General features: G+C 61.3%; 1 protein-coding gene across 1 annotated transcript; it reads left to right on the top strand.

Annotated features, from left to right (window-relative positions):
• Window positions 1-1,111: 1,111 nt before the first annotated feature.
• On the top strand, window positions 1,112-19,358 carry ZSWIM4 (zinc finger SWIM-type containing 4). Its single transcript, XM_046685455.1, has 14 exons — window positions 1,112-1,489; window positions 3,406-3,607; window positions 5,202-5,558; window positions 7,083-7,231; window positions 7,314-7,464; window positions 8,235-8,402; window positions 8,962-9,321; window positions 10,573-10,710; window positions 11,185-11,439; window positions 11,918-12,053; window positions 14,277-14,431; window positions 15,654-15,817; window positions 16,979-17,060; window positions 17,457-19,358. The coding sequence occupies exons 1-14, from the start codon at window positions 1,337-1,339 to the stop codon at window positions 18,314-18,316; spliced, it is 3,330 nt and encodes a 1,109-aa protein (XP_046541411.1). The 5' UTR covers window positions 1,112-1,336; the 3' UTR covers window positions 18,317-19,358.
• The last annotated feature ends 338 nt before the right edge of the window (window positions 19,359-19,696 follow it).

Genomic DNA, 19,696 nt, shown 5'->3' with positions numbered 1-19,696 from the left:
TGGGTCTTTCCTGCTCTCTAGGTAATTTCGAATGAACAGGAGCAAAGCTGAGTTGGGTCAGTCAGCAAGCTCCAGGCTGAGTGGCTGCTGTCCGCCCGCCGGACAGGTGCTGGCGGCACCGCGGCGCCCGGATCAGACGGGCCACCGCGTCTGGGGGGCTCCCGGCGGAGAGAGCGGGGCCGGAATCGAACCGCTGCCGAAAACAGATCCAGAAACGTAACGATGGTGGAGGGAAGCGGGGCGGAGGAGACCGGCAGGGCTCTCCGAGGACACAGGGAGGAAGGATGCGGGGGCGGGGCCGGCTTCCGGGCCAGAGAGCGTGGCCCCGACCAACCGGGTCAGAAAAAAACAGAGGTGGTCGGACTGGACGTGTATTACGTTGAATTAGGACACTGACATTTCAGTAGGTCAGAAATAGCCGAAAATCCAGTGTCATACGACCACGTAATGGTTAGGGCGTAGAATGGATTAGGGGTTCTTAGCTTGGGGCTCAAGGATGAGCTGGAACTGGGCTCTGTTTCTAGAGAGGGACTCCGCAGCCCCCATGAGGTCTACCAAGGGGCTTGGGATGCCCCCAACCCCCCCCTCCAAAAGCATCACAACTTGACTGGCGCCCAGAGAGGCTGAGAAAGTTCCTCGCATCACACAGCCCAGACGGAGGAGGGGCCGCGCTGCTGCCCGGGGATCCCGCAGCTCCGTCTCGCTCCCCGGCCGAGCCATGTGGATTGTCCCCTCGCGGCGCCCGGAAGCGACCCTCAGTAAACAAAGCCGTGTGTGGGCGCAGCCCCAGCTGCCCCGGGCGCGCTGTCCAGCCCCCGGGGTGGGGGAGGAATGTTGTGAATGAACCCGGGACCCGCCCCGAAACTCCGCGAGAGGCCGGCGCCGCGGGGGTCCTCCTGCTGTGATTGGCCGCCGGCGCCCCCTGATTGACAGCGCCGTTCGCTGAGCGCTCTGATTGGGCCGCCCTGGAAAGACAGGCAGCTCCTGAAACGAATGAGCAGCGGCATCCTGGAAAAGCGTCTGGAGGTGCAGCCAATGGCGGGGGAGGGCCTCGGAGGCCGAGGGGGGTGCCAATGGGGACGGGCGGCGGGGGCGGGACGGCGGCGGAGGATAAAGCGGCGGTCCAGGCAGCTTCATTGTTGTGAAGAGCCTTAAAGGGGCCGTATCGCCCGGCTGGCCCGGCGCGGGGCGGGGGTGGGTGCGGCGGGGGTCCCCGGGCGGCCGAGCGCGGAGGAAGGAGGGAAGGTGGGCTGGTGTCGCGGGAGCCGGCGAAGCGGAGCGGGCATCGGACCGACCCCTCCTCTAAGAGACCCCGCCCCGGCCCCGGCCCGGCTGGATGGACCCCCCCGCGGCCAAGCGGAGCCGGGGCTGCCCCGCGGGACCGGAGGAGCGCGACGCCGGGGCCGGGGCCGTGCGCGGCCGGGGCCGGCCCGAGGCGCTGCTGGACCTCAGCGCCAAGCGAGTGGCCGAGAGCTGGGCCTTCGAGCAGGTGACCGCGGGAGGGGGAGGGGCGCGCCCCCAGCCTCTTCCCGGGCGGCCTTCTCCTCCCCGTCCGTCCCCCGACTCCGGAGCTGCCGCCGTCGGATACGCCCCCGGGGACCCCCCCCCGAGACCCCCTCGCCCCGCCCCGAGTCACCGCGCGTACTGCCACCTCCCTCGTTCAAGCCCCGTGACCCACCCCATCCCGTCTCCGCCACCCCTGCTCTCCCGCGCGCAAGACCCGGGGGTCCCTCAGCGCCCGGATCCCGACTCAGGACGCTTCCTTCTTCTCCTGCCCCATGGTCCCCTCGCGGCCCTGGGGACCCCTCTTTCCCACCTCGTCCTCCTCCTCCACTTAGGGCCCCCATCCAATCCTCGCTCCTCTCTCCAGCACCCACAAGCCGCCCCCACTTGGCGACACCCCCTTTCTCAGCCCCTCGAGTCTCACACTCACCTTTCCTGTTCTCCCACCCCAGGAGAGGACTCCCCCATTTCTACAGACCTCAGCCTCCAGAACCCACCTGTCCCATGGGGACCCCCCCAGTGTTCCAGATCCTTCTCTCAGGCCCTGCCCTCAGCCCCACTCACCCTTCCCCGCCCGCCCTCCCAGCCATCCCAGTCCGTCCAGAGGTGGCAGCGGGGGCGGGACCCGGGGCTCAGGACCAGACAGGTGCACCTGGAACCCCACCTCTGTAGTTTCTAGGGGCTCTTCCAGGATGCCCCAAGTTTGGGGCAGTGGAAGTCTCCTTTCCCAGCCTCAGTGTGGGCCCCTGAGGAGCTGGAGATGTGGCTTGGACCAGACGTGCCTTCTGCAGCCCACCCTACCCGGCCTCCCCCCCACCTCCCCCATCCCCCATCTGACTGTGAGGGGCGTCCCTTGCTCGCTGGCCTCTCCAGAGTTAGGAAGTCTGCTGGGACTGGCGGGTCTGGGCCAGGCGTGGATGGGGCACGCTCTGATTCATGGCCAGGAAAATCCCTCCTTAGTCATCTGCCAACTGTCCCTGAGGCCTGGGCCAGTCGCTCGCCCTCCCACTCCCCCCTGCAACCCCGGCTTGGGGGCTCCAGAGGGTTCCTGCTCCCTCATTGTGTGTGAGACACCCAGAATAATCCTAAACCCACCTTGGGGCTCCCACGTGCCGGCCCTGGCCAGGCCGGGGGCAAGGGAAGCGCTCGCCTGCGGCAGCTCCCAGAATCCTCTGCGGGCCTCTGGGAGTTGTTCTCCTTCCCACTTTGAGGAAGCTGGGGCACAGACAGGCTGAGAAACTTGCCCAAGGTCACCCAGCCCGTGAGTAGCAAGCTTGGATTGGAACGTGGGCTCAACCCGCTCAGCTCATTGCCCAGAGCCCACAGCGGTGGCCAGGACACCCCTCCCTCCCTGGGGGCCCTGGGGAGCTGGGGACAGAGCCTGTCTTGAAAATAGGAGCTCGCCAACTGTGGGCCTCTGAACAAGTGAATGCCTACCTGTGAGCCTCAGATCCCCCAGGCTGCAAAATGGGGTGACAACTAGTGTCACAAGGTTGTTTCTGTGAGAATTAAAAGAAACCGTGTACGTAAAGCATTGAGCACAGTGTGGGCTAAGATAACGTAGGCCTGCTCACTATTCTTGTCACTTCTGTCTTCCTTCCTCCTGCCCCCTCAAAGCCTGGGAGGTGGGACCACCTTACATCAGGACCCTGGGACCTGACACCCAGGAGAGAAGCGGCAGAAAGTTCTAGAACACTAACTGTGAGCCAGATGTTCCTGTAAGCACTTTGCATATTTAATGCATATTTAATCTTCACGGTCCCCAGGTGCTGTCAACACCCCACCCCACACTTGAGAAAACCAACGCTCAGGCAGGTGGAGTGACTTGCCCAGGTCCTGTTGCTTGTAAGGGGCAAAGCCAGGATTTGTGCCAGGGTTTCTAACCCACCGGCCCTCCCACAGGTCGAGGAGCGGTTCTCCCGGGTGCCGGAGCCGGTCCAGAAGCGCATCGTGTTCTGGTCGTTTCCACGCAGCGAGCGGGAGATATGTATGTACTCGTCGCTGGGCTGCCAGCCCCCAGAGGGCGAGCACGACGCCCGGGTGCCCTTCACCCGCGGGCTGCACCTGCTGCAGAGCGGGGCCGTGGACCGCGTGCTGCAAGTGGGTGAGTGTGGCCCCCGCCCCGGCCAGCGAGGCAGGGAGGCCTGGAGCAGGCCTGGGCCAGGGGGAGGGCAGGCCCCAGAACCCCGGCTTCCATGCCCAGGGAGGGTTGTGTGAGATATTGCAAGCTCCAGATCAGCCATCTGCCTAGACCTCAGGCAGCGGGTTTAGAGGGGGGGGGGGGGAAGGCTGGTGAACCAGGAAGCGGGGGAGGGGAGGCCCCAGAACCCAGGCAGTGGGGCCCAGCTAAGGGTCGAGGACTGAGGCAAAGCCGTTCCTAGGTGGCAGGTGGAGGCCACCGTGGGGGTTGGGGGTAGAAGCTGAGATGGGGTGATGGAGCATCCTAGACCTCAGCTTCAGGCCCAGATGGGGCTGGGGGTGGGGTTATGAGCTCAAGGTGAGAGGTGGTTCTAGAGTCCTGGACCACAGACAGCAGGGGAGGGGAAGAGGTGGTGAGAGGACGTCCCATACCCCGGCAGAGGGACCCAGTGATGCTTTGGGCTCAGGTTTAGAGCCAGAGGTAAGAATGGTCCTAGACCTCAGGCAGCAGGGGCCTAGGTGAGAGTTGGAGGCAGAGATTTAGGGCCAGAGGTGAGAGGTAGCCTTTGACCTCAGGCAGAGACTCAGCTGGAGGTCGGGATCAGAGGTTTAGTGGTGGTCTCAGACCTAAGGCAACGAGGCTTGGGTGGGAGTCTGGGTAGCAGTTTAGGATCAGCTATGAGGTGTGGTCTTAGACCTCAGGCAGTGGGATCCAGGGGAGAGAAGGGGGCAGAGGTTTAGACCTAGAGATGAAAGATGATTCTAGACCTCAGGCAGCGGGGCACACAAGGGGACTGGTGGAGGTTGAGCCAGAAAGCAGGCAAGCTCCGGAACGTGACGTCTGCCATGGGGCATGCCCCGTGTCCCAGCTGGAGGCAGGGGCTCCACCAGGATGACCCTCCCTGAACCCCGGCAGCCTGGGGCCCCCCTGCCTGGACATGACCCAGCCGGCCACAAGCTTGGCTGCCTCCAGCTGGTATGAGGAAGCCGCCGTCTCCCCGCATGACGCAGCCAGGGCCGGCTTGGGCCTGGGCTGCCCAACCAGTTGGATGAGCCTGGCATCTGGGCTCCCCAAGGGCCAGGGAGGGGCAGGGGGTGAGAGGTAGGCTGGCCCCTGGGGAGCCACATCAGCCACTCTCCCCCAAGTGTCACAGGCATCTTCCCAAGAAGGCTAGGGCTCCTGGAGCCCGGGCTGTATCCATGGCAACCCGAGGGCTGAGAACATCATCATCTCTATAATCTTCAACATCAGCACTACGATACAGTAATATTATTCAGAATTAGAACACGAGCACGTCTTTATTTACAGCTTACTCTATGCCAGCAGTGTTCTAAGCACTAGCCAAAAATTAACTCGTTTAATCCTCGTTACAAACACATGAGGAGGATGTCACTATTTATTCCCATTTGAAAAATGAGGAAACTGAGGCATGGAGACGTAAAGTGACTTGCAGTAGGTTACTCAGCTGGGATTTGTGCCCGGGCCTTGCTGTGCACCGCGGACCAGTGCTGCCCGTCTCTGGGGTGACACAGTGGTGACCTTCTGTCTTTGGTCGTAGGGTTCCACCTGAGTGGAAACATCCGGGAGCCAGGGGGCCCCGGGGAGCCCGAGCGCCTGTACCCTGTCTCCGTCAGCTTTGACCGCTGCAAGATCACGGCCGTGAGCTGTGGCTGCGACAACCGCGACCTCTTCTACTGCGCCCACGTGGTGGCCCTGTCGCTGTACCGCATCCGGCACGCCCGCCAGGTGGAGCTGCGGCTGCCCATCTCCGAGACGCTGTCGCAGATGAGCCGCGAGCAGCTACAGAAGTTCGTGCAGTACCTCATCAGCGCCCACCACACCGAGGTGCTGCCCACCGCCCAGCGCCTGGCCGACGAGATCCTCCTCCTGGGCTCCGAGATCAACCTGGTACACGGTAAGGGCGCCCGGGCTCCCCGCCACCCTGCTTGCCGTGCAACGCGCGCTTGTCACGGAATCCTCAGGTCCCCTTGATCCACGAGTGGGGTGGGGGGAGTACCACCGCCTGAGGTCAAGGTCACACACCGAGTAAGTGGCAGGTCCTGGATTTGCTGTGGCTCTGGGCAGATGAATTGTCACAAGTGAGCCAATGGAGAGAGCCTGAGTTGAGGGAACAAGTGGGAGTTCAGGCCCCAGGGTGGGGGTGTCCCGAGATCACAGGAGCAGGCCTGAGTGTGGAGGGGTGGCGGGCATGTGTGGACATTAGTGGATGTCATGGGTGGGAGACAGACCAGCAGGAATTAGGAGCTCTGAGAGGGTCTGGGGCTACGAGGGGCTGTGTTGCTTCACTATGAGGGCGAGAGGATGGAGTCCCATGGAGACTGGTGGACGGCCGAGTGGCGGGTGGGTATTGGAGGGCGGGGATGAGTGGATGCAGGAGGCATTCATGGTGCCGTGTCGGCGTGAACCGATGGTGTGGAAAAATGGGTGATTGACTCGGGGATTGGGGGTTGGTGGGAATCGGAGGCAGGATGGGCTGTAATCGGGGGTTGAAGTAGACTGATGGTGCTGGACAGATGGGAAGGACCAGTGGGGGCAGGCACTGGGGGGAGTTGATGGGTGCGTGGAATGTTCGTCTGTGTGGACAGCCATGGTGGATGGGTTGACTGGGTGGGTGTTTCGTGGAGGGTGGATGGTGGTGGTGGGCGTTTTGGGAGATACATGTGAATGGGCTGTGCGATGGAGAAGAATAGAGAGAAAGTTGGGGTTAGTTGGATGGATGAATAGTATGGTTGTGTGGGTCAGTGGAGAGATGGGTTGGTGGGTATCTCGAGTGGTTGGCACAGATGAGTTGGAAAGACAGATGGGGGGAGTAGGTGGATGGAGGGGTGGACCAGTGGGATAGGTATATAGATAGGTGAGCAGGTGGGAGTTATGGGTAGGGTGGATGGTAGACTAATGGTGTAGATAGGTAGGTTAAGGGTTATGAATGTGTGGGTGGGTAGATGCATGGCATGACATGGGGGCATGGAGAGACAGGTGAGTGGTTTGGATGGATGGGTGGGTGACATTTTGTGTAAAATGGATGGATGGATGGATGGCTAGATGGACAGATGGACACACGGATGGATGGACAGATGGCTGGATGGATGGAGAAGCAGACACACGGATGGATGGCTGGATGGACAGGTGGACACACGCATGGATGGATGGATGGATGGATGGATGGACAGGTGGACACACGGATGGATGGATGGCTGGATGGATGTACGGACAGGTGGACACACAGATGGATGGATGGATGGCTGGATGGACAGGCGGACACATGGATGGATGGATGGATGGGTGGTTTTTCAGGTGGGAAGGATGAGTGATGGATGGAACTTTGGGACGGGTTGGGTGATTTGAAGAACTGGACAACGGCAGGGGCAGATGCCCCCTCTGCCCTGCCCCAGCCTCAGCTTTCCCTCCCTCCCTGCAGGCGCCCCAGACCCCACTGCGGGCGCAGGAATCGAGGATGCCAACTGTTGGCACCTGGACGAGGAGCAGATCCAGGAGCAGGTGAAGCAGCTGCTGTCCAACGGCGGCTACTATGGCGCCAGCCAGCAGCTGCGCTCCATGTTCTGCAAGGTGCTGTGCCAGGTGGCGGGCCCGGGGCTGGAGGGCCCTGGCGCCAGCGCCGCCCCTTCCTCATCGCCCTGCCCCTGCACAGGTGCGGGAGATGCTGCGGATGCGTGACTCCAACGGGGCGCGCATGCTGATCCTCATGACCGAGCAGTTCCTGCAGGACCCGCGCCTGGCCTTGTGGCGGCAGCAGGGCGCCGGCATGACGGACAAGTGCCGGCAGCTGTGGGACGAGCTGGGTAAGGTTCACCCCTGAGCGCGGTGGGCGCCGGCCAGCGCCAGCTGCCAGGTCTGGCCCCTGAGTCCTTCCTCCGTGAACTGGCCCCTCCGCTGTGAGAGGCCCGACCTGGGTGCTGGGCCACAGCAGGACCCGGGAGAGACTGACTCCCTGCCTTGGGGAGCCCACAGCTCCCGGGGGCCGGCAAGGCACCGCTGCAGACCCGCAGGCCAGGCACACGCCTTCTCCACAAGGGCCGATAGCCAGTAGTTTGAGCTCTGCAGGCGTGTGATGTCTGTCACAACTACTGAGTTTTGCCCGCTGGAGAGAGAGAGAGCCCCTGCATGCATGCCCACTGGGCGTGGCAGCGCCCCAACGAAACTGTATTCATGGACACTATTTACTTATTTGAATTTCATATAATTTTCTCGAGTCACAAAATATTCTTCTTTTGATTTATTTTCCCCCCCACCATTTAAAAATGTAAAAATAAATCTTAGCTCACAGGCTGTTCAAAAACAGGGGGCGGGTTCGATTTTCTCCGTGGGCAGTAGTTGACTGACCCCCGTGAGAGATGGTGATAAATTCTACAGGGGAAAAAAACAGCAAGAGGACTTTGGCAGCCTGGGTTCAAATGCTGCCTTCCCCGTTGTGTGACTTGGGGCAACTGCTTGTACCTCTCTGTAACCTCAGAGGCTCGAGGTGAGGGTTAAGCAGAGAGCAGCAGGCAGGCCCTCTGTAAGTGAATGCTGAGCCTGCCCCAGGCCCACATCCGCCGCCCTCCCTCCCCAGGGGCCCTGTGGGTGTGCGTCGTCCTGAGCCCCCACTGCAAACCAGAGGAGCAGGCGAGCTGGCTCCAGCTGCTTGGCCAGTGGGACAAGCTGGACGTGTGCCCACTGGAAGAAGGCAATTACTCTTTCGATGGCCCCAACGTTCGGCCCACTGTGGCCCTCAGCCCAGGTAGGAGAGGGGCCCCTACTGTCCCCCCACCAAACCGTCACCACCTCCTACGGCCCAGCCCTGCCCGACTGCCCCCCAGGAGGAGGTGAGTGCCCAGGGCAGGGGCGGGAGAGCCTTCAGACCCTGCAGTTGTGGGCTGGTCTCCTGACCCAGCCTCCTCCTGGGGGGAGGCAGGGATGGGGGCGGGGAACAGAGAGAGAGGGAGGGAGAGAGAGTGAGAAGAGAGAAGCAGAAAGGGAGGGAGAGAGACAGACAGCGGAGGAGAGAGAGGAATGGGGGCTGGAGAGAGAGATGGAGAGAGGAAAAGAGGACTGTGTGTGGGGGAGAGATGGACACATACAGTTCACTCAGCTGTCCACCTGTGTGGACAGGGCTCTAACTCCCCCCCTGCCGCACACGCACACCTGTGCCTTTGAAAGGCTGCTGCATGTATTTGGGGAGGTGACACCCATTGCTGCACCCACAGTCTCTCCCAGCTGGCATTCGGGGGGGAGGACCTGGCTGTGGCCCGACCGCCAGGATCTGCCTCACCAGGCTGTGCTGGACGCCTCTCCTGCAGGCGCGGAGGGGGAGGAGGAGGAGGAGGAGGTGGCGGCTGCAGGTTCCCGCCACACCGTATTCGGCCGCGCCCTGCAGGCCGGGTCCCTGCGCTGGAGCGACGCCCACCTGCAGAGGATCCTGGCCAGTGACTCCTACAGCCCCAGCCTCACCAGCAACGTGGGCAGTGACAAGCCGATCTTCGACCCCCAGGGCCACCCACTGTGGCTGGGCGAGCCCTTCCCCACCGCCTGTGCCCGGGTGGACACCCTGCGTGCCCACGGGTACCCCCGCCAGGCCCTGCGGCTGGCAGGTGCCGTGGTCAACACGCTCCGGCTGCAGCGGCGACAGCAGCTTGAGACCTACAAGCAGCAGAAGAAAGGTAGGCACCGATATTATCACCATGTCCGGGGGGCTGTGGCAACCCAGAGGGTCTGTGGTACCCCTCAGGGTCCCACCAGGAAAATGGAACTGCTCTCAGGGGCCTTGAGCAGAAAGGAGTCAATCCAGGGGACTGAGGGCTCACAAAACCACTGGCAGGGCTGCAGCATCGAAAGCCAGGGAGGCCGCTGCTCGGGGTCAAGAACTTGAACTTCAGAAGCACAGAGACTGCCGCAAACTGCTGACAGCTCAGCGGCTGGCGGCCCTGGCGGGGGCAGTTCCCAAGAGGACACCCAGAACCTGCCGGCAAACCTCCTGCCTGCGCCTGCGGACAGCTGCACGCCTGCTCACCGGCCCTCGTCCTCTCCCACCTGCCACTCCTCACACAAAGGAGTCTGGGAAATGTAGTTTCTAAGGGTCTGGCCCCTGCAGTAGCAGGCGGGTGCCAGCCATATGCCTTTCAGGAACATGGACCCAGTGAGGCCAGACCTTCTGATTTTTCAAGACAGGCCAGAAATCTGGATTATTTGATGTGGAATTTACTGATTTTTTTAAACATGGGCAACAGTTCAAATTTGTATTAGGAAAAAAACCCCACACCATATGGGGGATAAAGACCCATGTTTGTGGACTAGATAAGGGGCGGCAGGAGGGGCCCCAGGTGCGTCCTCTGGGTGGCAGGGTTGCGTTGATGGGTCAGTTCTCAGGAGATTGAACGCAGGGTGTAATGGAAACATGGGGCATGTGGGTCCCTAGCAGAGCCCTGACCCAACCTAGAGACCTGGGGAAAGCCCTCCAGAGGAGATGAGAGCTAGGCTGAGAGCTTAAGGATGTATAGGAGTTTCCCCGGAGAAGGGGAGGGAGGAACAGTGTTCCAGGTAGAAGGAACAGCATGCACAGGAGCCCAGAGGCAAGAGAGAGCTTGGCTTGTGCAAGGACATTGGAGGGTGGCTGCCACGGAGCCCTGAAAGCTGGTTGGGCTTGAGAGAGGTGGGAGGGATTAGGGTTATGAGGAGGATGACACTGGTTGGATGTATTAGAAAGTGCATGGTTTTGTCCCTGTGTCCTGCCAGGCCTGGGTCTGGCTCTGGGGGCGAGAGCTGCTGCAGAGCTAGAGGGGCAGAGAAAATGGCTGCTGAGTGGGCAGGTGGTGGGCAGGCATGGGGAGGCTGAGCTTGGGGTTCAGGGAGAGGAAGGCCCCCCGGGGGTTTAGGAGAGTAGGCGTGCACTGAGCCTCTCTTCCTGCCTGCAGAGCTGCTGCAGAAAGGCTCCACCTGCATCACCAACACCGAAGGATGGGTGGGCCACCCCCTGGACCCCATTGGCTGCCTCTGCAGGGCGCTCCTGGAGGCCTGTCGCCTGGAGGAAGAGACCCTCACCCTTTACCCAGGTACCCACATTGGGTTGCCCTGGAAGAAGTGGGACAAACCCGACACCTTGGCCCCGCCCCCTAGCTGGTACCCCCTAAGCAGTGAGCCCACCCCCCCCCACGCTTGGCCACGCCCCCGACCATAATCCCATAGCCGGTGAGACCACGTCCCTGCATTTGGCCACGCCCCCGGCCGGTACCCCTAAACAGTGAGGCCACGCCCCTAGCCCATACCCCTAGAATGAGGTCACGCTCCTACGCTTGGCCACGCCCCCTCGCCAGTGCACGGAACCAGTAGGCTTAGCTTCTCCTGAAAGTGAGGCCACCATAGGCCTAACTGCTGCTAGAAGGCGGGCCCCACCCCCTGGTGAGTGCTGGGAGCATCCGTGCTCCCTGTGAACCCCACCCCGCCACTCTCCATGCTTGAGGTCAAGGGCCACTGGGGTCCCAGGAAAGGGGGTCCCCTCCAGCAGCTCTGGTGACCGTCTCCCACAGACTCAGGCCCGGAGAAGCGGAAGGTGGCCTACCAGCACGTACCTGTGCCTGGGAGCCCCGGGGAGTCCTACTTGGCGCTGGCGCTGGAGGTGGCCCTGCTGGGTCTGGGGCAGCAGCGGGCCCTGCCCGAGGGGCTGTACGCCCAGGACAAGGTGGTGCGCAACGAGGAGCAGCTGCTGGCCCTGCTAGAGGAGGTGGAGCTGGACGAGCGGCTGGTGCAGGTGCTGCGGAAGCAGGCGGGGCTCCTGCTGGAAGGTGAGCCCGATTGCTGCTGCCCCAGCCCCGCCTCCTGGTCCTTACAGCCCGGTGGTACCTTGACTGTTCCTGATAGGCGAGATCCTGCCCTCGGCCCCTCCCCCAGCCGTGCTGGCAGCCAATAGCTGCCGCGCTAGTGGTGAAGCCACGCTCCCGAGCCACGCTGGCAGCCAATGAGCCTAGTCGCTGAGGCCCGGCCGGACGTTATTGGCTTTGCCCTTTTGCTGCCTTGGGGGCCCGGCCCCCCAAGGCAGGGAGGAGCTCCCGGCGCCGGTCAGACCCACGTCCCTGCTCTGGCCCCACCCTGCCTCTGAGTCCTGCCCCCGACCTAGGGCTGCCCAGGATCCCCTCTGACCCCTAGCCCAGCCAGTCTATCCTGGGGTCCGCACATCCCCTACTCAGAGCCTGGGCCTGGGGAGACCTGGGAGGGGCGGAGGTGAGCCCACACCTGGGGACTGAGCTCCCGCTGCCCCTCCAGGGGGTCCGTTCAGCGGCTTCGGAGAGGTGCTGTTCCGGGAGAGCGTGCCTATGCACACCTGTGCCCGCTACCTGTTCGCCGCGCTGCTGCCCCACGACCCCGACCTGGCCTACCGCCTGGCGCTGCGAGCCATGAGGTGAGGACAGCGATGGCTGGGGGCTCGGCCAGCGGCGGGCAGGAGCTGGCTGGGAGGCGTGCTCGATCGTCCATTCTCTTACTTTAAATTTGAGAAATCTCCATGTGGCACAGAATTCAGTCCTTTTCCAGGCAGATTTGTCCCAACCCCCCCCCCCAAATCTCTCTGAAGACAAGCAGTGTTACCACTTTCTTATCTATCCTGCAAGAGTAGACATTTCTGCAAACCCATAATTTCAATGAAATTGAAAATTCATTCTCCTTTCACACCTAGGCTACGTCCTGTACCTGTTGTCACTGAACATTGGATCTTAAAGGCTTTGTCCTATCACACAGCCTGTGAACCACGGTGTCCATGCGGGGACGCACCAGCAAAGAGCCAGGCTGGAGTTGACAGACATTTACACTGTTTCCAGAAAAATGTTGCAATGAATAATCTTGTTACATTTCTCACCTGCAGCAGCAGACCATAGAAGCAGAGTTTTGAAAGCTGTCTGTATGGTAAACCATGCCCAGCAAATAAGATGCAACCTGGGCCTGTCCTCTGAGCCCGGCCGCCAGAGATAGCAATTAACAATTTGGGTGCATCTTTCCAGAATATTTAGAAAGAACAGACTGTCAGAGCTCTGATTTAGGGAACACTCTTTTCTGTGCAAGGCTTTTTTCTAAGCCAGGGCCCAGCAAATTACAGCCCACGGGCCAAATTCGGCCCGCCACCTGTAACCTCCTGGGCCCGCTACAGCCCCCCAGATAAGAATGGTTTTTACATTTTTAAATGATTGGAAAAAATCAAGAGAAGATTCTGTGACACATGAAAAGAATCTGAACCTCTGATTTCAGTGTCCAGAAATGAGGTTCTGTTGGCACACAGCCGTGCTCACGTGTTTGTGTGTTGTCTGGCTGCTTTTGCCAACAGTGACAGACTGAGTCGTTGGGACAGAGACCAATGGCCTGCAGAGCAGAAAATATTGGCTGTCCGGCCCTGTGCCAAAAAAGGTGCTGACCCCTGACCTAAGTCCAGGACGCACGTGACCCCATAGAATCTTCTAAACAACCTAGGAAATCAGCACGTTTGCCTGCATTTTACACATTACAAAACCAGTGTAGATGGGTCCAAAGGCACACAGAGAGAACATTAGATACTGTTTGGAACCAGAATAGTCTTGACTCCTATTTCATGCTGTTGATCACATCTGACAACTTTGAAGAACTTTCTAAACGAAATATATGTGTATGGTGCACCTTAAGGGGGATGTCGAGTCATTCAACAGACATCTCTTGTTCCCCTTGTGTGTATAGGCATTGCTCTAGCTGCAGAGATGCAGCTGTGAGCGAAAGAGTCACAAATTCCTGCCCTCTGGGAGCTGGCATCTTAGTGAGACAGTAAATAAGTTAGTAGGTGAACTATGCTGCGTGTCAGATGGTGACACACAAGAAAGGGTGGAAGGAGTTGGGAGTGGGAAGTTGCAATTTCACATGTGGTGGGGGGCGCGGCGGTGCGGGGGTTGGCTGTCAGGGAAGAGCTCACTGAAAAGTATTTGAGGGGCCACCCCGTGGCTGAGGGGTTAAGTTCATGCACTCCGCTTCAACGGCCCAGGGTTTTGCCAGTTCAGATCCTGGGCACGGACACGGCACCGCTCTTCAGGCCATGCTGAGACAGCGTCCCACATGCCACAACTAGAAGGACCCACAGCTAAAAATATACAACTATGCACTGGGGGAATTTGGGGAGAAAAAGCAGGAAAAAAAAAGAAGATTGGCAACAGTTGTTAGCTCAGGTGCCAATCTTTAAAAAAGAAAAAATTCCTCTGTTAAAAAAAAAAAAGAAAAGTATTTGAGCAAAGACCTGAAGGTGGTGAGGGAGGGGCCACAAGGATGTCTGGGAAAGAGCGCTCCAGGCAGTGGGAGCAGCCTGTGCAAAGGCCCTGTGTTGGACTGTGCTTGGTTGTGTGTGAGGGACATTGAGGGGAACAGTGGCTGGAGCAGAGTGAGCAAGGGGAGGGCGTCATAGAGGGAGTAACAGGCCACATCAGGACATAAATAATCCCCTTAATGAGCCCTTGGTGTGCGAACAGAGCATTGTTTATTTGATCTTCCCCATGGAGACGGGCATCAGCAACACTGCAGTGACCATCTCGCACACACGTCCTCCGTCTCCCTGGGGGCCCAGGGCTTTGCCGGCCCAAGGGATGGACTTGAGGGCCCACTTCTCCCCTCCCTGCAGGCTGCCTGTGCTGGAGATGGCATTCCCCGCCGGAGAGGCTCACGCCAGCCCACTGGACTCCGTCATGAGCAACCGCTTCCCCCGCTGGTTCATCCTTGGCCACCTGGAGACCCGCCAGTGCGAGCTGGCCTCCGCCATGCTGACGGCTGCCAAGGGTGAGGATGGCGGCTGCCCCCGGCCGTCCCCCATCCCCCTCCTCTGCCACCTCCTCCTCCCTCCATTCCCTCATTCCTTCCCCCTCCTTTTTGTCCTTTTACCAAATTCCACACTTCTCCAGGCACTCCCCCTGGGTGCCCAGGACGCAGCAGTGAGCACACCGTCCCAGCTCCCGTGCCCTGTGGCACATTCTAGTGGGGTGGACAGTCAGCTAGGGGGCAAAGGTTGACATTGAAGCCACGATGTGAAGGTGGGCGGAGCCCTGCCGGTCCCTGGTCTCCTCAGGCTGCTGTAACATAACCCCAGGCGGGCGGTTGAGATCCCAGACACTCATTTCTCTCGGTCCTGGAGGCTGGAGTCCAGGACCAGGTGCCCGCAGGGTCGCTTCCTGGTGAGGGCTCCTCCCGGCTGTGGACGGCCGCCTCCTCACTGTGGCCTCACACGGCCGAGAGGGTGCTCTGGTCTCCTCTTCTCACAGGGTGCCCATCCCATCACGGGCCCACCCATGACCACACCTCACCCCATCACTCCCAAAGGCCCTGCCTCGTAATGCCATATGCCAGGGTTAGGGCTTCAGTGGGCAAATTTGGGGACACAGTTCAGTCCATAGCATCTGGGAAGAGCATTCCAGGCAGAGGGAACAGCCACTGCAAAGGTCCTGAGGCTGGACTGTGCCTGGTATATTTGAGGGACAGAGAGGAGGCCTGTGTGGCTGAGCAGAGTGACAGAATTGTCAGATCTGGGCCAGTGATAATCGTGGTAACAAAAGCTCACATTTGTGGAGCTCTTGCCATTTAAGGCCTTTGCAAGAATGGGCTCACCACGGCCCTGTGAGGCAGGTACCAGGGCCTTAGTACAAGCTGTTTTACAGATAGGACAGCCAAGGCACAGAGAGGTGAAGTGACTTGCTCAGGGTCACACAGCTAGTGAGTGGCAGGCCAGGGATTTGAACTGTGGCATTTTGGGTCCAGAATCGATGCCTGTGACAATTAGGGGTCCAGTGGATCCCTAGGTGGCTTCCTCCCACTGGAAGGAGGACAGAGAGAAGGGGCAGGGGCAGTGCTGAGAGCGGGCTGGATCTTCATGGAACCATCGCCAGGTGTTCCCTCCACGCTCACACACGCGCACCTGTGTGGCAGAACCTGCAGGAACAGGTCAGCCAGCGACAGGGGCTGGTGCCCAGTGTCCCAACGGTGGCCTCTATCCCTGCCCCCACCCCAGGAGACCCCAAGTGGCTGCACGCGGTACTGGGCTCCATCCGGCAGAACATTCACTCACCGGCCCTGCTCTTCAAGCTGGCGCAAGACGCCTGCAAGACGGCCACCCCAGCCGGCGCACCACCGGACAGCACCCTGCTGGGCATCGCGCTGGAGCTGGGCCTGCAGGTGCCGGCCGCGGGGGGGGGGGGGGGGGGAGGGGGTGGAGGGGGGAGGAGACTGCCGCCTGAGGGCGGGGCCTGTGTGAGCCACCACCTCTGGGGGTGGGGCCACAGGGGGCCACCCCTCTAACGGAGCGTCCTGGGAATGAAGGAATGGAGTCCCTAGTAGGGATGGGTCTATGAATGCGGGACTCAGTGGCAGAGTCAGAAGGTGAGAATCCACTTCTGGGGGTGTGGCTGAGGCCGAGGAGGGGGCTCACGGCTCCTGCAGGTAAGTGGGGCCACAACAGGGAGCACAGCCTAGAGGTGCTGGCGTGGGGGCTGGTGTCCTTATGCTTAAGGACCACGGGTGGGCGGGGCTGAAGCTGAGGGGCACAGCCTGCCAATAAGGAGCTTTCTTGGGGGCGGGGCCTGAGGGGATAGACAGGCATGGAGCCCGGGGGCCGGGCCTCAGGGACGGAAGTAAAACGAGAATAAGGAACAGCTTGGAGCAGGCTTCCAGGATGGCGTGGGCCCTTCTCAGTAGAAGTGGCAAGCAAGGGACCCGAAGGAGGCCGAACTGACCCCAAACAACCTCCTGTAGGGGATGGAGCCGCTGCGGGGAGGATGTGGAGGGCAAGATAGGAGTGGAGCTTTAGAGATGAGACGCGCTTCTTAGAAGCTTCCAGAAGGCAGGTCCATCAGACAGGACCTGGGGATAGGGCCTGGGGGGAGGGCCAGCAAGGAGGGTGCTTAGTGGGGGTGGGACCTGAAGAGAAGTGGGGCCTGTGGGTCAGGTGCTTTGGGGCTACAGAGGGAGACATGAAGCTTGGAACTTTCCGGAGAGAAGGGACAGGTGGGCTTGTCCAGAGTGGAAGCCCTGGGGCCTCAGGTAACAGCAATAGTGGCAGTAATAGTAATGGCTGGCACCAGCTGGGCTCCTCAGAGCAGCAGACACTGTGCACAGAGCTGTGCCGACGTCATTTCCTTCTTGACAGCCCCGGGCGGTAGATACGGTTGTTCTCCCCACCTTACAGGTGAGGAGGCTGAGGCCGCTGGCCCAGATCATGTGGCTCCTTGGTTCAGTCCCTAACTCCCAAGTCTTCCCGGACCCCTCTGGATCCCTGACCCCCCCCCGAGACCAGTCCAAGGTTTTGGGTGACCCTTCCCTCCGCCTTCCACCCTGCAGGTGATGCGGATGACCCTGAACACCATGACGTGGCGGCGGAGGGAGATGGTGCGCTGGCTGGTCAGCTGTGCCACGGAGATCGGTGAGAGTCTCCGAGGGGAGCATCCCTGTTCTGCTTCTCCAGGTGTCACATGGGAGCCGGGCAGGCATGAGAGAGAAGCCAACTTTTCTCTGACTCCAGCCACTGCTCAGGGCCAGGCCGAAGGGGATGTCGGGCGGGGGGCTGGCCAGGCTAATGTGGCTTGGGTAAGGGATAGTGGCTCCACGGCTTGGCCCCACATACATGTTCCCACCCAATCCGGCGGCCCCTGCTTCTTTGGAGAGGTAAAGTGCAGTTTCTGTCCATCTTGGGTGGAGGGGGAGGGGGTGCATGTCCAGTCCTGGCTGGTGGGGATGGCAGTGCTGGGGTCAACCCCTGCACCCACGACCACTTCCCTGCCCCTCCTCCTGACGGGTTTCGCCCTCTGACCTCCCCCAGGCCCAGAAGCCCTGATGAACATCATGCAGAATTGGTACTCCTTGTTCACCCCAGTGGAGGCGGCCACCATCGTGGCCGTGACAGGCACCACTCATGCCACACTGTTGCGGCTGCAGCTGGACACGGCCCGGCGGGAGGAGCTGTGGGCCTGCGCCCGCACCCTGGCCTTGCAGTGTGCCATGAAAGACCCTCAGAACTGTGCCCTGCCCGCCCTCACCCTGTGCGAGAAGAACCACGCAGCCTTTGAGGCGGCCTACCAGATCGTGCTGGACGCTGCGGCTGGTGGCCTGGGCCACGCCCACCTCTTCACCGTAGCCCGCTACATGGAGCACCGCGGCCTGCCGCTGCGGGCCTACAAGCTGGCCACGCTGGCCCTGGCGCAGCTCAGCATTGCCTTCAACCAGGACAGCCACCCGGCCGTCAACGACGTGCTCTGGGCCTGCTCACTCAGCCACTCGCTGGGCCGGCACGAGCTTTCGGCCATTGTCCCCCTCATCATCCGCAGCGTCCACTGCGCCCCCATGCTCTCTGACATCCTGCGCCGCTGGACTCTCTCAGCACCCGGCCTGGGGCCCCTGGGGGCCCGCCGGGCTGCCAAGCCACTGGGCACCGACCGGGCGCCACTCTGCCAGCTCCTGGACGCTGCGGTGGCAGCCTACATCACTACCAGCCACTCCCGCCTCACGCACATCAGCCCGCGGCACTACGGCGACTTCATCGAGTTCCTGGGCAAGGCGCGAGAGACCTTCCTGCTGGCGCCCGATGGGCACCTCCAGTTCGCGCAGTTCTTGGAGACCCTGAAGCAGACCTACAAGGGCAAGAAGAAGCTGATGCTTTTGGTGCGGGAGCGTTTCGGCTGAGGACTGCAGGCAGGCGGTGGCCTCGCCCCGCAGCACCCGCTCCCCATCGGGGGCCTCAACACTGGGGGCCCACGGGCATTTCAGTATTAAGTCAGGGACGGAGCCCAGCCGGAGCTAGGGGGTCTTGTCTGCCCGCCCCCCAAGCCTGGAAGGAGGTAGGAGGTAGGGGTCCTGCCACGTGTGTGCCTAGCAGTGTGCAAGCGAGTGTTCGAGACTCGAGGATCAGAAGCCATACCACCACCCAGAGGCCTGGAAGAGGGTGTGAGCTTGGGCAGCTGGTATGACCCCACCTCGGGCACCCCAAAAGCAATAGGCAAGCACCACCTCCCCAGAGTTGTAGGTCTGCCTTGGGCTGCGCTGGGCCGTGGCCGGGGCTGGGAGGCAGGACTTCCAGCAATGGGCTCTCCAACTCAGTGCAGCACACCCTCCCTGCACCCCGCCCAGGGTGGCCAGGGGGCTTGTGTTAGGGCGTTTCGATCTCCTTTTGTACTCTCTCTCTCTGCCTCAGGAGCCCCATTCCACAGCCCTGCGCCCCCTCCAGGCTGCCCAGCTGGACCAATGGCCCACCCCCACTGAAGGATTTGAAGAGGCCTCAGGCCTCGGCCACATACCTCACCCCGTCCGGCCAGGACTCCCATTCCTATAGGTGCCGGGGTCCCAGGGCGGGCTGGGGGTCACTGCTGCCCCTCCCCTTACCTGTCAGTCACTGGACATACAACTCAGGAACCGAGCCAGGCTCACACTGTCCTCCAAAGCTGGTGTTAGGAGACAAGCACAGGCCAGCCAGGGGCCCCAGCCCCACCCGGGTCTGGGCTTCTGGCCCTGGCCCTCTCCTGCCTCCCTGCCGCCTCCATCTCTCCCCCTCCCTGTATCTCCCTCCATTCGGCCTGCCTTTCTGTTTGTGTCTCCCAGCCGCTCCCCTCTGTCTCGTCTCCTCTTGTAATTAAGGACAAAGGATCACATCATTTTGTAACTCGTTTCTATTTATTGAACCATATATTGTATTTTCCTTTTTTTTTTTTTAAAGATTGAACACAGCGTTTTCTTTTTGCTTTTATTTTGGGAGTGAGGGTGTCCTCGCCGCGCCCCCCTACCCCCAGGGCCCTCTCTCCCCGCCATCGAGGAGCTCCCGCCTCCCCCTCCCCGGGCGCAGCCTGCAGCGCGGGGTGCCCGGCAAGCGCGTGCCGGCTGCACCCGGTGGCCCGAGTGCGGCTGACAGCGGGCGAGGCCCCCGGCTGCGTCTCGCCGGCGAGCGGGCGGGGCTTCCCCGTCTGGGCTCGTGCGCCCTGACGAGCCTCCCAGTCCCCGGATGGAGCGCGGCCGCCTCCGCCCCGGGCCCCAAGCGCCCCGGCAGCCCGGGGCAGGCGAGGACAGGCGCCC

This window comes from Equus quagga, chromosome 14 (assembly GCF_021613505.1).
Source record: "Equus quagga isolate Etosha38 chromosome 14, UCLA_HA_Equagga_1.0, whole genome shotgun sequence".
Classification (NCBI taxonomy): domain Eukaryota; kingdom Metazoa; phylum Chordata; class Mammalia; order Perissodactyla; family Equidae; genus Equus; species Equus quagga.
Note: the sequence above shows the minus strand (reverse complement) of the source record. Positions and strands in the feature narration are given on the sequence as shown.